Genomic DNA, 16,556 nt, shown 5'->3' with positions numbered 1-16,556 from the left:
TAAATTCACAAAGCTCAAAACCGAGCAACAGGTTTGTTTACTAAACATAACCCAAGTGCATCTTTTTGTATGTGTTACAGACTTTTACCGACAAGTAACTAAGTTAAACAAGAGTGGTTTGAAAGTGCTCTTAGCATTAGGGGGCTGGGAAGACTCTCAAGATGACAAATATAGCCGACTGGTCAATAGTCCAGCTGCAAGAAAACGTTTTGTTTCTCATCTTTTGGAATTTTTACAAAGATATAACTTTGATGGAGTGAGCCTTCATTGGGAGTATCCTACTTGCTGGCATGTATGTTTTTATTTATTTTTATATAGTACATAGACATATTTAGTTATGTGTATCCATACTAATATATAAAAATAAGATGATGTGGTGTGTGTGTGTGTGTGTGTGTGTCTGTGTCTGTTACTCAATAATGCCAGAACCATTGAATCGATTAAATTCTTTAGTGTAAGGTCGATAAAGGAACAGAACTATTACATTGCATGAAATAAGTTTTACAGCTGTAGTTTTACTTTTTAATATATAGATGTCCTTTCTAAGGACATCTATATATATAATACGCTAAGCCTATTTTTGTAAACAGAACTTCTCCTTAATTTTTGGACTGATTTTAATGAATAAAGTGTCAATAAAAAATGGCCCTCATCTGTAGTTATGCAAAGTGGTTTTCATTTTTTTAAATCTTTATTAGTTAGGTCAGGATCTTCCATCAAAGTTGGGTTTTCTCCCATAAGATTAACATGGGGGAATCTAAATATTTAATTGGAAACTTTGTCTCCAATAATTTTAGAGAACGGCTGGGCGTAGAAACTTGGTAGAGGTGTCCAAAGAAATTTCTTGGTCTGTAGATGAGTTAGGCAGCCAGTGTAACTCCGAGGATCGTGGATCAGATCGGAAAACCCCCCACCACCGCTCCGTGCCGATGGCGTGGCGTCAACCATTACTGCAACGATACGGAACTGAGTCATGAGCCTTGGTGGTATAGTGGATAGCGTGTCGGGCTGATAGTCTGAAGGTGCCGGGTTCGAAATCCCGCTGGTAGCATTAACTTTTGTCAACAATTTTTTTCATATCAGCAAGTTTGATTTATAAAATTGAATTTGAGACATTTATTATTTTATTTTTAGAACAGAACTATTTTTTGATTAGTAAACCTTCATTCGAGTTTTTCATAATCATAAGTTTGGTTAGTTTGGTTAGGTTGACAGTTTAATTATATTTAATTTAAATTTTACCTACAAACGATATGTTTTGACAGTGACAGTGATAGAGATAGGTAACAATTTTCCGCGAACAGTTAGGCTATGCTGATGCGCCGGTATGATTCGGAAGCGTGCGACATGGTTCGGTGGTGGGGGTGTTCTGATCCACAATCCTCGGAGTTGCACTGGATGCCTAGACGCTTGTTTTAAAGATCCATCCACATATTTGTTTACATTTTGGCCATGTGGATAATACTTTTTAATGAAACAGCTGTTAATTTTTGAATTGTATTTTAAACAACACATTTATTGGGAGTTACTGAATTGTCCTAAAGAAGTATTTGCAGTGTTATTTTCTGAGTTTAACATTTATTTTCTTCTGTATCATGTCATGTTTTGCAATTGGTATAACGTTCCGTTACAAAAACCCTTTACGTTCCATTTGGAAAATCCTTTTATCACAGTAACTCTTACAATATTATTTCTTATTGAACTATCTTATATCTATTGTACGAGTTGGTTTGGTGTCTGCCTTTTTCACCGCTATGGCTATATTTTATCATATTATTCTAGACAGATCATATAGGTTCATGAGGTTATTGTCATATATGTTTTCAATCATTGGAAAACTTTTTGATTGTGTAATACAATACAAAATAATACAAGTGCAGAAGTGTCTTATTAGCTTTAACAGTAACCCCACAACCAATTTCTCAAAACTATGCTAGAGGGTTATTCATTGGCACAAAAGTACGATATGAACTGACGCGACGAGACGAAGGAAAAATCAAACTTACACTGTAACGGATGGACCTCCCTTTGAAGTTAGAACGTGTCTTCGCAACAAACAGATATTTGTTTCTCAAATTAAATCATAGATTAATCGTTATTACACTGATGAAATTGCGGAGGTTTTCAAGTACAAAAGAACCACCAATACGATTTTAATACTATTCAAAGGTTCTTCCAAAAGAAGAGATACCAGTTAACATACTAATAACAACTCCGATGACGTACGGTATGGGAAATATTTTATTCATTGAATGATAAATCATATTTGGCAACTAACACAATTAATATCATTATTGTTTTTACAAGTACTTATTACTCTTTAAATAATGCTAAATGATAAAAATATGTATAATTTCACTCAATTTATCGCAGTTGGATGAATTAGCGTAAGTTTGAAAGTAACCGTCTATTTCGGGTTTCACCGAGTATTATTTATTTTATTTAAACATTTACTTTTAAAATCTTCTTTTACAAAAACTATTGTACCCCTCTATTTTTTGAAGACCTAGAAAAGGAACTGACATTCCTTATAACCTGGTAATGAAACATGCTCCCCTTCATGCAAACCCAGCCAGTGTTCTGCAATGCAGACAACATCAATTTTAAATTGGTTGAGATACACATTTAGTATATCTATTTTGTTCACTAGCCCTTGAATATTCCAGGAAAAAATATTAACCCCTTTTTTGGAATTAAAATGTATTGGAAAAATCAGTTGACCCCATAACATCTTGAGTTAAGTTTGTCCTAAAATCTGGTTGGTTGAGCTTAAAAAATAAGCATTATCACTTCAACTTAAGACCTCGTACACTTTCACTGTGCTCTGCTTTTTTTCACTTTGACACTATCACATCAGATGTTGGTGGACATTCTTTAAGTGCCACTGCATAATTCTCAAGTTGATGTCCTAGCTCTCACTTTAGGTGTTGAATGTGCAGTGTTTGTTGAGCAAGGTTCACAGGATGACTTCTCCATTTGAGTTACTCCAAGGTTCAGGTGCAGTAATAACTCACTGGCTGATGTTTCCGAGTAGTGTTTTTGTTGATCATAGAAAGTCTTAATTATTTGTCTTAAAAACTCTTTGTGAGACAGTCCATTGCGAAGTCTTCTGAAAGATTTCTGGTAATGAGAAACCACAGTAACTGATGCATTTGTGTACTGTTGAAACTTTAATATGTTAGTTACAAATTGTTTCAAATGTACATTATCCACACACAGCGTACTAGGGAGCATATTGAATGCTTGAGACATCTCTGCTTTAAGTCTTTAGTCAAATCACCGAATGCTTTTTCAAAATCTTCTTTCTTTGGCTTGCCAAAATATTTGCCTTTGGTGATAAGACTATAGACAGAAGCACCAAGTGGTTGGTAAGACAATGTGCAGCCTCAGGCTTCCCAAACTGCTGCTTGAACACCACAGCCACTCTGGCTGTCATATGTCGGACGTCATCGAAGTCGCCAGAAATGCTGTGAGCAAAACCAACCCATCACTGTAATTTCTGTATTGGTTAATAGCCTGTGTAATACCATGTGTGTTTCCACTATATTAGCGATATGGTAGTGAGAGGCAGGTGATGAATCCCGCAGTTGGTTTTTGGAAGCAAGACCTTCAACAACTTCAACGAGCTAATATTTTCTTTCCATGGTAGCTTAGGTGCATTCCATATCGAGTGAAATGATGTCGTTGAAAATAATCTAAATCAATGAGGACTTACATTTTTTTATCTTAAGACAAGTTCCCTGATGTAATTTCCCAGAGCTATTTCATAATGATGATTACTATTGGGCGGTTGGTCAAACCGTGGGGGAATAGTAGTTATGCAGACTTATCTTGAGTTTATTAAACTTCTAAGTTTATTTTCCATTTCACTATACACTATTTGTGGCCTCTTCAGAATGTCATTGGTTCCAGCTATTATAACTATAGGATGTAGTTGTGACTTTAGCTGCTTCATTGTAAACATGTAGACCAGACTTTACCAAACCATCCAACAAACCATCAATAAAAGATATTTTTTTAATTGAGGTCCAATTGCATTTTGTTTAAAACCAAAGGTGGATGTGTGGTTTTTTTATATAACAGATTTAAATACCAAATCTTTCTCTGCGAAGCACGGGTACAGCAGCTAGTATGTACCAGTAATAAAAATAATTATAAAGGGTGTTCCGTAACTCTCTGGACACATGTATATAGCGTTATTGCTTAGGTCAAGACAAACACATTTCACCATAGGAACATGGGTCTGCGGTGCATAGTTTACCGACTGTCGGTATTTATGTGTTTTTTACAAACACATTAATAACTCCTCAACGGTTTGAAATACAGCGTTGAGATTTTGCAAAACTGTTTATCTTAATAGGACTTATCTTTGTTTAAAATTATACTAAACAACGTAAAAGGAGTATTAGCATTGTTTCAATGGAGAAAAGTGGTCATGCATTTGGAAAAGAAGGCATTTCTCTGTTATTACTTATCCATTCTTAAATAATAAGGTATCATTGAAAACTACATAAAATTTATGAACTTTTTTGTCTCTTGCAATTTTTTTGTTAGGTTAACGGTTTTTGTAAAATTTGGCATCAAATATTTTAAAGTGCTGCCATTTTGAAACGGTTAATGATTTTTTAGTATAATTTTAAACAAAGATAAGTCTTAATAAGATAAACAGTTTTGCAAAATCTCAAGGCTGTTCTCCAAAGCCTTTAGGAATTATTAATGTTTTTGTAAAAAACACATAAATACCGACAGTTGGTAAACTAGGCACCGTAGACCCATGTTCCCACGGTGAAATGTGTTTGTCTTGACCTAAGCAATAACGCTATATACATGTGTCCAGAGAGTTACGGGACACCCTGTATATTTGGCCTTTTGTACCTTAAAAATAAGAACTACATAACATAGACATAATATGTCTTTTGGGGTTAAATTATATAGCACAAATTCAAATATAAGGTCCACTAAAAGTCTAGGAACAACATTTTATTTTCTGAACCATTTCAGATGATGCAACCATAACCATGAAGTAAAATCATGAAGTCTCAGGCCGCGGCCACACAAGGCGGTTTTGAGCCGTGCGGCTTAACTTCGCGCGAAGTGAATCCGCGTGGTGGTGCATGGCCACACGGAGCAGATGAACCGCTTCCTGTTGGGTTTTCTCATTAAACGTACTGTATTAAAACATAGTCCAGTTTACTCTTTTAAGGAGTCATAGTCATGGACGAAACACTAGTTTTGCATTAGAAGCGTGTGTTGATCTGGAACTAGGTTAACAGAAATCATTGGGTCCATCCCTTCATAGCGGATAAACCATTTGTGTTTCAAACATTTAACGAGCACATGTGAAACCATAGTTTGAGGTTTTTTGTGATTACCCTAAATAGCATTTTAAAGAGGCTAAACTTCGCCTCATGTGGCCATACTCATTTGATTCAATGTGTTGTCGAACCCAATATATAACTTCGCGCGGTTAAACCGCCTCGTATGACCCCGGCCTTATAATGTACTCTTTTGACTAGAGGTTATAGGTTTTACACATTAATCAGTTGTCGGTAGGCCTATTTATCAAAAGAGTAATGTTTATTAACCTACCTACAATCTACAATATATTCAATTAGGCCTGCATAGTGCATATACCACATAAATTTAAAGGTTTAAAAATTCTTTGGCTGCTAGCGAATTTCCCATATAGGGAATAAGCTATAACCGTAGTACTCATGGTAAGACCTGGACCCGGGACCGATTTACTTTTTTGTTTTGAGGTCCCTAGAAGCCAAAAAAATTCAAATTCATATATATATGTGTCCGTTAGCGCGATAACTCGAGCAAAAATGATCCAATTTTGATGAAATTTGGTACAAACGTGTAAACCTACATTTATTCGAACGAGTTCGCGAACCAGCATGATCAGACTATGGGAAACGGGGGTTTATAGGGGGTTTTATGGGGTAAAAATAGGGTTTTCCACACAAAATTTTACAATTTCTTTCCAAACCATTTTGTAAAGCTTAAAAAACAAACAATTTTGTATATTGAAGTGTTATTATGCGCCTAATGGTTACGGAGACAATTCCAAAAAAATTTTAATTTAAAATTCCCATGTTATGCATATGGAGTTCAATTAATTGTTGTAGTTTGCTTGTTTATGTAACATATTTTGATCAAATTTGGAAAATACATTCATTTCTTTACTAAACTACAGTATTAACATTTTACAACAACAAAAGCTGTTTTACCCTCCCTGTTCCAGCAAGCCTAAGTACTTGTTAAACTAACTCATCTATTTAAATAGGGAATAAATGTGATATTTTTAAGGATCCTTTTTAGTGTAAATCCAATCAGGCAAATAGAAATTCGCTAAATCTACAGGTTTGCTGCGGCGGGGGTATTTTTTAAAATCTCCTTCATGGGGATATCTTTGCCTTTAGCATAAAAATGCTATTTTGCCAACTGTATGGACCTGGAATGTTTGTTGAGGAGTCTGTTGTTTCTGTTGGCAGTATGACTGCACTACTGGACCAGCCACTGATAAGGAGGGTTTTGCTGCTCTAGTAACACAGTTGAGCCAAGAGTTGAAGCCTCGGGGAATGTTGATATCTTCGATTGTAGCTACTAGCAAACTTGTTGTAGAAAAAGGTTAGAGAGACTTTCATTTATGGTTAAGCATATATAATATTGATTTTTACAAAACTACAACTAGAACTTTGGTATATTAACAAAAAATTGTTTAGTGATCATACCTACCATGACCATGATAAATACCCCCGCCACAGGAAACCTGCAGACTAAGCGAATTTCCATTTGCCTGAATTGATATACAATCTTATATACTAAAAACCTTTTGCAAAACTTACGACAGCTAGCCTGGCCATACTTCTTGACCGAATTACACGCAGTTGGTACCAAATGAAAGATATTTTCCTGTAGATGTGCAGATGAATTACTATAAATTAAAATAGGCTAAAAAATAAGCACAACAAATGGATTTAAAATTACAAAATATTAACTGGCTGGAGCTGAGTGGTTATAGTGCTCGCCTGATAATCAAAAGGTCGCTGGTTCGATCCTGAGAAAAATCAGTAGCTTTTTGATGTTCGAAACTGGACCCAGCTGTTCCTGATCATGGGCTTTAAATAAATGATCCTGGCTAATGAAACAGCTGATCTTAGTCAGTAACAAAGCTACACAGTTCATCTCACACCATTCTACACTCATCCTTCACTCATATTTGGGTTAAAATACGCACCTAGGTGGCGTACCCATCTCAATTGATATTGATATTGATATGGGTTGCCTTGATGGTTAAATAAATTATAGATATTTACTCAGAAAAGTGGACATGGTTTTCTCATTGATTTACTCACTCAACTCAATATTTATTTTCATTTTTGAAAGTAAACACTAACATTTTAATAATTAGAAAACATATGACTTAAATAAAGAAATTATGGTAAAGTCTAACCAATGGTGACGAAATAACAACAAAATATAAACAGAAAATCAAAAGAAAAGGAAGAAATTCTAATCACATGTTTTATTTACAGTGTGGGGTGAAAATAGAGAAGTTTGCACAATACATACTTTTGGTCGAGTTTTCGACCTCGGGGCGAGCTCTCGTCTTATATACTAAAAAACTTTTGCAAATCTTATGACAGCTAGTCTGGCCATACTACTAGGCCGAATTACACCATTATTCATTATTGGTACCGAATGAAAGATATTTTCCTATAGATGTGCAGAATCCTTTTATAAATTAAAATAGGCTAAAAAATAAGCACAAAAAATGAATTTTAATTTTTTTAAAATAACATTGGCCTTATGAGTTGCTATGCTGGTGACAAAATAAAAACAAAATATGAACAGAAAATCCAAACAAATTCCAATCACATGTTTTATTTACAGTGTGGGGTGAAAATAGAGAAGTCTGTACATTACATATTTTTGGTTGAGTTCTCAACCACTGGACGATTTCTATTTTACTATTTTATCACACGGAGTCGTTCAAAGAAGGAATCGTCTGTGGCAGTTAGATTAATGTATCTGCAATACTAAAATGATATGGGAAGGGAGGGAAAAAGGTCCATGAACAGGTCCACAACTTGGTGAAGGTAGGTTTAATGTAAATGCGAGCCACGTGGAGTGTGGGAAACGTCTGTGGCAGTTGGATTAATGTATCTGCAATACTTAAATGCTATGGGAAGGGAGGGGGACAGGTTCAGAACGTAGGATGTGTTGTAGGCAGTACAATATGTTAAAATAATTAATTGTTCTTGCTGTAAAGGCAAGCAGTGTAGAGTGTAGAGACTATTTGTGGCAGTTAGATTAACGTTTCTGCTGTACGTAAATGCTATGGGAAGGGAGGGAAACTGGTCCAGAACGTAGAAGTAGTAAAGGCGAGCAGTGCAGGGTAAAAGAACCGTTTGTGGAAGTTAGGTTAATGTTTCTGCAATACTTAAATTCTATGGGAAGGGAGAAAAACAGGTCCACGACTTTGGAAGTGGTGAAGAAAGTAGTAATGGCAAGCATCTATGAGTGTTGGGACCATTTGTGGCAGTTGGATTAAAGTATCTGCAATACTTAAATGCTATGGGGAGGGAGGAAAACAGGTCCACGACATTGGGAATGGTGAAGGAAGTAGTGAAGGCGAGCAGTGGGGAGTGTAGGAACCGTTTTTGGGATATAGATTAACGTAAACAAAAAATGAATCTAAAATTTAAAAAAAAACTTAATATGGGCCTTATGGGTTGCCATGTTGGTGATGAAATAACAAAGAAATATTAACAGAAAATCAACACAAATTGAAGAAATTCCAATCACATGTTTTATTTACAGTGTGGGTTAAAAATAGAGAAGTTTGCACTATATATAGTTTTTGGTAGAGTTTTCGACTATGGGCCAGCTTTGTATAGAACGAGAAAAATTTTTAGGAAAAAATCAAAATAATTTTCCTTTTTGTGTTTTGTTATACAAGTATACATAAAATAAACACAATGGAACATTTACTGTCAAAATAATTTTTTACTCGGTTTTAACTTTGCGGATATATCCGCTACCCGTCCGCGGATGAGTAGAAAACCAGCGGATATATCCGCCACCCGTCTTTGAAGATATGACCATGACTAACGTTAGGCAATAAATGAAGAACGATTTGTAAACAATAAATAAAGACAACATAGTGTTGAGCACGAAACGTCGAGGGGGGAGCGTAGGAGAAGTATAGAAAGAAAACCTTATTAATAAAAAATTAAAAAATTCTTTCGCCATTTTTTTGCCCAGTAAAATTGTCTACACAAAAAGTGGTAACTGTATAATCAAAGTGTAAAATAAAATAAAAAAAAAATTATAAAGATAAAAATTGTTTAAACAATTTTTTAAAGTAAACTTGATTTACAAATTCCAAGATTAATCCAGACACCAAAGGACACTACTATTATAATTAAAGTTCAATTGATTCCCTACATAGAAATCACAAGATGTTTACTTTTATAATAATAACATAGAAAAGAAATTGTTTGTTTTAGCCTAACCCAGCTGGTTTTGGGTGTTATCTGGTTTTCATATGCCCACCCTTGTTTGTTATATAAAAAAAAACCACCCTACTCTGTGCTGCGCTGCTGACTGTCTCAATATGCACCGGGCCTTAATCAGCCACCGGGCCTGCAGCCAGTAACGCTCGTAAGTCTAAGTCGGCGCCAATGGGTTGTACACAGGCAGATATCTGGAAGGGTTTTGGAAAAAAAATTTATTTTTGATTTTCTCTTCATTTAGACCCAAAGAACCATTTCCCAGAGTTTTGGCTGTTTACTTACGGGACATCCTATATATAAATTTGAACAGATAGTGTTTTTGGCCTCTGGGGACATCAAAACGAAAAAGTAAATAGGTCCCGGGTCCAGGTCTTACGTCTTACCATGAGACCTACGGTAATAGCATAAGCATAATGGGGCCTGGGTGAAAAAAGTCAATCTAGTGTGAAAGTGAGTGGCAATGAAGATGATAGGGCAACCAAGGGTAAAGATAGTAGCTTAAGCTATAGTTTTTTAGAAAAACGGTCTCAAGTCAATATTATAGTGTAGCTTCTGGGCAATCGTATACTCCTACTCGATTAAATCTTCTTCAGGTAAATATTCAATGTATGAGAAATAAGTTACTTGAACTTGAAAGCTTCTGTGAGGAAAATAAAATATACATAATATGTCTCTCAGAACATTTGCTTACTTCTGAGGAATTAGAGGTTTTTACACCACATGGTTACGTTCCCGGTAGTTTTTTTATTAGAAAAAATTTCAAAAACGGAGGTGCAGGAATTTTTGTTAGAGAGGGGATTGAATTCTGTAAATTTGATATGAGTAAATTTAGTTCAGAAATAGACATAGAACTTAGCTGTGTTAAAATAATTAAAGACAATTTGTATGTTATATCATTGTATAGGTCACCTCGTGGCAAACATAGATATATTTTTTGAGAAATTTGAATTAGCCGTGAAGAAGGTTTTATCGAGGGGGACCAAAGTTATCGTCTGCGGAGATTTTAACATAGAAATGATAACAACTGATAACAACAACTCAATTTTGTTTTTGAACTTATTAAGATCAATTATTAATTTATACTGTACTTATTCCTCACCCACCAGGAACAATGCCTGTTTGGACAACATTTTAGTTAACTTCTCCCAAGATCTGTATGAAGTTACCTCAGCTGAGGGTCACTTTGCGGACCATACTCCACTCCTTTTCACTTTAATATCTAATATTTCATATACCAGTAAAAACTGTAAAACATCACAACAAACTTCTTATTACAGATCATAGAATAATAATGTTATCCAGATATTTACTAATGAATTAATAAAAAGAGAAGTGGAGTATGGTCGAAGAGCACAAAAACACACTGTTTGATTTAACTAAGGCATTTGATTGTGTACCGCCTATCAATATCCTTACTAAACTTAACTTTTATCGTGTTTCTGGCGACTCCTTAAAATTAATTGAATCATACTTAATGAACCGTAAGCAATATGTAAATATTATGGGTGCTCTCTCATCATTGTGTGATGTCTCCTTGGGAGTACCGCAGAGCTCGGTTCTCGGACCATTTCTCTTTATTGTAATAATAAATGATCTTCCCAAAAATGTAGGTGTAAATTCTATTATCTATGCAGATGATTCCACGTTTTTTACTTATAGTAAAAACCTTGACCTCTTGGAGGCCAGAATAACCTCAGCTCAAAACCAAGCACAAGAATGGTTCTCAGCTAACAAACTGCTGTGTAATGAGACTAAAACTCAGAATATTTTGCTCAGTCTTTCACAAAATCAAAACTATCAATCAAAATCAATCATCGATCTAAATAAATCTCTAAAACTGCTGGGAATTCACATAGACTCAAAGCTCACATGGAATGACCATGTTGTAAATTTGTGTAAAAAACTCTCAAGGGTCAATTGTTTGTTCTGGAAACTGAGCTCCATAATCTCTACTGACTATCTGAGGACTGCCTATTTCGGACTCTTTCAGTCTCATATTGCTTATGGTCTCATACTTTGGGGACACTCTGCAAATGTCTCAGATGCCCTAATTCTTAAAAAAAGTTATTAGAACCATTTGTCAAGCCAGGCCTGGAGATCATAGTAGATGTATTTTCAAACAATTGAAGATTACTACAATTATTAACTTATATATTTATCATGTATTAATATTCACAAAAACAAATCTAAATTCTTTTTTATTAGACATGAGGTACACAATCACAATACCAGGAATAAAAACAAACTTGAAATCCCTCAACATAGGTTAACAAAGTTTGGAAATTCTTACATGGTAAATTGTGTTAAATGTTTTAATAAGCTTCCCGATAATGCTCACACCACTCCTCTTAAAGGCTTCAAAATTAAGTTGTATCAATGGCTTCTAGACAATCCATTCTTTACTATTAATGAGTTTATGGCCACCAACATAGATAATATATTTTAAGTTTTCAAATTAATGATAAGCATTAACTTTTGTTTGTTTGCATTAAGTTTAACAATTTGATTAATTTGATGTTTATGAAGCTGTTGTTTGGGTACTAGGCTGGAGTTGCTACTTTAGTTTTAATTTAAATATATTTAGATATAGTTGATGTAATTGACTGTATATATTTATGTTGACCATGCCCATCTCATGTAAAAATGATCAGTGGCAATAATAAATATCTTATGTCTTATATGTCTTATGGGAATAATCCCTGTATGGGAAATTCGCTAAAACAATGGGTATTTGTTAAAATTTAATTTCACATTTTCTTAAATGGGAAGTTTTTACCAATATCCAAAAACTTTACAAGCTTTATTAGCTGTTTTTCATTGATCATAATGAAAAGTTTTTATGAAATATATATTTTTAATCAGACTACACTTGGTGGTTAGTTCTTCATACTTGTTTTGCAGTTTTCCTACCTTTATGTAGGAATAAAGGTTAATATCCATTTTTGATCAATTATCTAGTATTAAAGAAGAATATCCAAAACTGATTTAATTTGTCATTGGATAACACACAAACAGGGCATAAAATAACATGTTAACTGGGCGACACAATTGTCGCCCAGTGACTATGGGTGGAGCCGGCATATTTTTTGTAATGATTCACATTTTAAATGTATCAGAATTTAAAAAAACACATTAGCCTATGTAAATATTTTTGAGTATTGGGCTATGATTTTGGCCCAGGAGGTTGTAATGGGACTGGGAGCCTTGGCCTGTTACAACGTTCTAGAATTTGTAATTAAGTGAGATTATATGGACTATTTACAAGCAAATGTAATCAAAAAATTCAATAAAGATATGTAGAAATCTGTTATTTTCACTTTAATTTAAGCAAAAATTTCCAGGGGGGAACCCTAGCCCACAGACCCCCCAGTAAATCTGGCACCACTGTCACCCAGTGGAAATCCCTTAAAATATGCTCTGCACACAAACCTAAGTCATAACACTTGCTTGGCATCCTTGAGCCACAGTGACTACTGACAATGATAGACAACACTGCACAGGAACAATACAAAAGTTACCATTGACTTTGGATACTGCAAGTGACCTTCTGAAGTCTTTTTATGTGTGTTTTTTTTATATAAACAATAACTCTTCAGACTGTTTATGACGAATAACGCTTACTGTCTTGCTGTAAATTGGAATACCTGATTTAAAAACGAAAATTTTACAGTGTAGCCTACATTAAATTCTTTGATTACAATTGCAGGATAAACAGTACTGTAGTTACAAATCGATCAATTGTCAAGTGGAATATGGCGGATGTATTATGTAAGGGATCTTACTAGTAGACTAAGATAATGAGTAAGTAAGCTCCTTATATCAAGGTATTTTGATTTAGCGTACGATCTAGAGAGTTTGGCTGAACACCTAGACTGGGTAGAGCTGAAGACCCTAGACTACCATGGTTCTTGGGAAAAAAGAACAGGACATGTTTCACCTCTATACTATGCTGCAGGCGATAACTCTCCCATTACGAACGTTGTAAGTGTACGTTAAAAAATAATACAAGCATATTTTTAAAAGCCTTAAGAAGGAATATTGAAGCCCTAAACATTTTCAATCTGTTAAGAGTCCTTGTTGATAAGTAGGGTGAACCACTATTGTAGGGTTGATAAGGTGACTTTTTTTTATTTAGTTATGAATGTAATGGGTTGCCAAGAGGGTTTCACCATTGCATATACATTACACTATATATATATATATAAGTTATAACTTAGAATGTATTACGATCAAGGCTAGCTATGATTAAAATTGGAAGGGGCAAGGGCAAGTATTGATAAGTGCCAACTGGTGCCACCCCTTGCATTCATGACGGAAACTACTTTTGTTGTTTAAACTCCTCTAAAGATGTTTTAAAATTATAATATTTTGTGCACATATGGTTTAGCTGTTGCCCATACCCTTACAATAAATGAAATGATTTATTGTCGTTAAAACTATGTACAAAGTTCATGACAATCGTCAAAAGAAAAACAAAACAATCAAGATGGCTCTGGCAACTAAAATAACTAAAACTCTAAACCAAAGTACTCTTCATGTTTATACAGGCAAACCTGGGTTAAAGTAGTTTTTTAAAATGTTATTCTTAGGTTGTCGGTTACTCATCACTAAAATAAATTAATCACAATTTACTAAAAAATGTCGAGGTATATTTCAAGTTTACATCAAAACTCATCTTCAGCCTCTAGTAACAACATATCAAGTAAATAAACTATGATTTATAATGTTTGTTTATAAATTAATTAACATATGTTTGAATTATTTTAAAATTAAGTTAGTAGGGAAAAAAATTTTCTATGTATATATTATGTAGATGTCACAGTTAATTTATTATTGTTTTTCCAATTTTAATTTTGTTCTCAACCTCTTCTCGAATTAAAGGTATAAACATAGGGCTGATTGTAGCACTAGGTTGGGATATGCTTCTTTTATCAACCGCCATGCAAGCAGCTTCTTTAAGATTTCTTAATTTCCAGTCTGCTTCCTGGTAGATCATAGTTGATTCAGACCAATGTATTCTATGTTCTTCAGAGAAAACATGTTCACTTACTATGATAGTGGTTTTAAATCACAGGTCCGTCACGTAGGAAGTGGTGAAGGAAGTAGTAAAGGCGAGCAGTTTGGAGTGTGGGAACTGTTTATGACAATTAGATGAAGATATCTCCAATCATAAAATGCTATGGGAAGGGAGGATAACGGGTCCGCGACGTAGGAAGTGACGAAGGAAGTAGTCAAGGCAAGCTGTTCGGAGTGTGGGAACTGCTTATGACCATTATATTAAGGTATCTGCAATCATAAAATTCTATGGAAAGGGAGATGAACAGGTCCGTGGCGTAGGAAGTGGCGAAGGAAGTAGTAAAGGCGAGCAGTCCGGAGTGTTGGAACTGTTTATGACGATAAGATTAAGGTATCTGCAATCATCAAATGCTATGGGAAGGGAGGAAAACGAGTCCGCGACGTAGGAAGTGATGAAGGAAGTAGTCTAGGCAAGCTGTCTAGAGTGTGGAAACTGCTTATGACCATTATAGTAACGTATTTGCAATCCTATGATGCTATGGGAAGGGAGGGAAACATGTCCGTCATGTAGGAAGTGGTGAAGGAAGTAGTAAAGGCGAGCAGTCCGGAGTATGGGAACTGTTTATGACGATTAGATGAAGATATCTGCAATCATAAAATGCTATGGGAAGGGAGGATAACGGGTCCGCGACGTAGGAAGTGATGAAGGAAGTAGTCAAGGCAAGCCGTCCGAAGTGTGGGAACTGTTTATGACGATGAGATTAAGGTATCTGCAATCATAAAATGCTACGGAAATGGAGGGAAACAGGTCCGTGGCGTAGGAAGTGGCGAAGGAAGTAGTAAAGGCGAGCAGTCCGGAGTGTTGGAACTGTTTATGACGATAAGATTAAGGTATCTGCAATCATAAAATGCTGTGGGAAGGGAGGAAAACGGATCCGCGACGTAGGAAGTGGTGAAGGAGGTAGTCAAGGCAAGCTGTCCGGAGTGTGGGAACTGTTTATGACGATTAGATTAAGGTATCTGCAATCCTATGATGCTATGGGAAGGGAGGGAAACAGGTCCGTCACGTAGGAAGTGGTGAAGGAAGTAGTAAAGGCGAGCAGTCTGGAGTGTGGGAACTGTTTATGACAATTAGATGAAGATATCTGCAATCATAAAATGCTATGGGAAGGGAGGATAACGGGTCCGCGACGTAGGAAGTGACGAAGGAAGTAGTCAAGGTAAGCTGTCCGGAGTATAGGAACTGTTTATGACAATTAGATTAAGGTATCTGCAATCATAAAATGCTATGGGAAGGGAGAGAAAAGGTCCGAGACGTATGAAGTGGTGAAGGAATTAGTAAGGTGAGCAGTGGAGTGTGGGAACTGGAAACCGTTTGTAGCAGTTAATTTAATGTATCTGCAATGCTGAAATGCTATGAGAAGGGATGGAAGCATCCCCACGACATAGAAAATGGTGGAAGAAGTAGTAAAGGCTAGCAGTGCGGAGTGTGGGGAATGTTTGTGGCAATTAGATTAACGTATCTGAAATACTAAATTGCTATGGAAAGTGATGAAAACAGGTCCACGATGTAGAAAAAGGCTTAGAAAGTAGTAAAGTTTATACTTTAATCTAACTACCACAGACGGTTTTCACACTATGCTCATGCATAGTGTGAAAACCGTCTGTGGCAGTTAGATTGATGTATCTTTAATCCAAAAATGCTATGAGAAGGGAAGAACAAGCCTATGACGTAGGAAATGGTGAAGGAAGTGGTAAGGCTTGCAGTGCAGAGTGTGGGAAATGTCTTTGGCAATTACATTAATATATCTGCAATCCTAAAATGTTATGGGAAGAGAGGGAAATACGTCCACGACGTAGGAGGTGGTGAAGGAAGTAGTAAAGGTGAGGTGTTGAGTGTGGGAATGGATTAATGTATCTGCAAAGCTAAAACGCTTTGGGAAGAGTCTGTAGACTGTAGGTTAAAATAATTTCGAATCACGAATCGATACATATTTCGATACATGCAATCGTTTA

General features: G+C 35.5%; 1 protein-coding gene across 4 annotated transcripts in view; it reads left to right on the top strand.

The window, feature by feature from the left end:
* LOC129002674 (probable chitinase 10) overlaps nucleotides 1-16,556 on the top strand; it is a 95,041-nt gene that overhangs the window by 58,211 nt on the left and 20,274 nt on the right. For all 4 annotated transcript variants that reach the window (XM_054430943.1, XM_054430701.1, XM_054430864.1 and 1 more), the window contains exons 12-14: nucleotides 81-292; nucleotides 6,498-6,633; nucleotides 13,363-13,505. In XM_054430943.1, the coding sequence (XP_054286918.1) occupies nucleotides 81-292; nucleotides 6,498-6,633; nucleotides 13,363-13,505 (491 nt within the window). The remainder of the gene's footprint in view (nucleotides 1-80; nucleotides 293-6,497; nucleotides 6,634-13,362; nucleotides 13,506-16,556) is intronic.

Source organism: Macrosteles quadrilineatus, unplaced genomic scaffold (genome assembly GCF_028750875.1).
Source record: "Macrosteles quadrilineatus isolate MER2022 unplaced genomic scaffold, UCM_ALF_1.0 Scaffold_1__1_contigs__length_201487025, whole genome shotgun sequence".
NCBI lineage: Eukaryota > Metazoa > Arthropoda > Insecta > Hemiptera > Cicadellidae > Macrosteles > Macrosteles quadrilineatus.
This window is presented reverse-complemented; position numbering and strand designations above follow the sequence as displayed.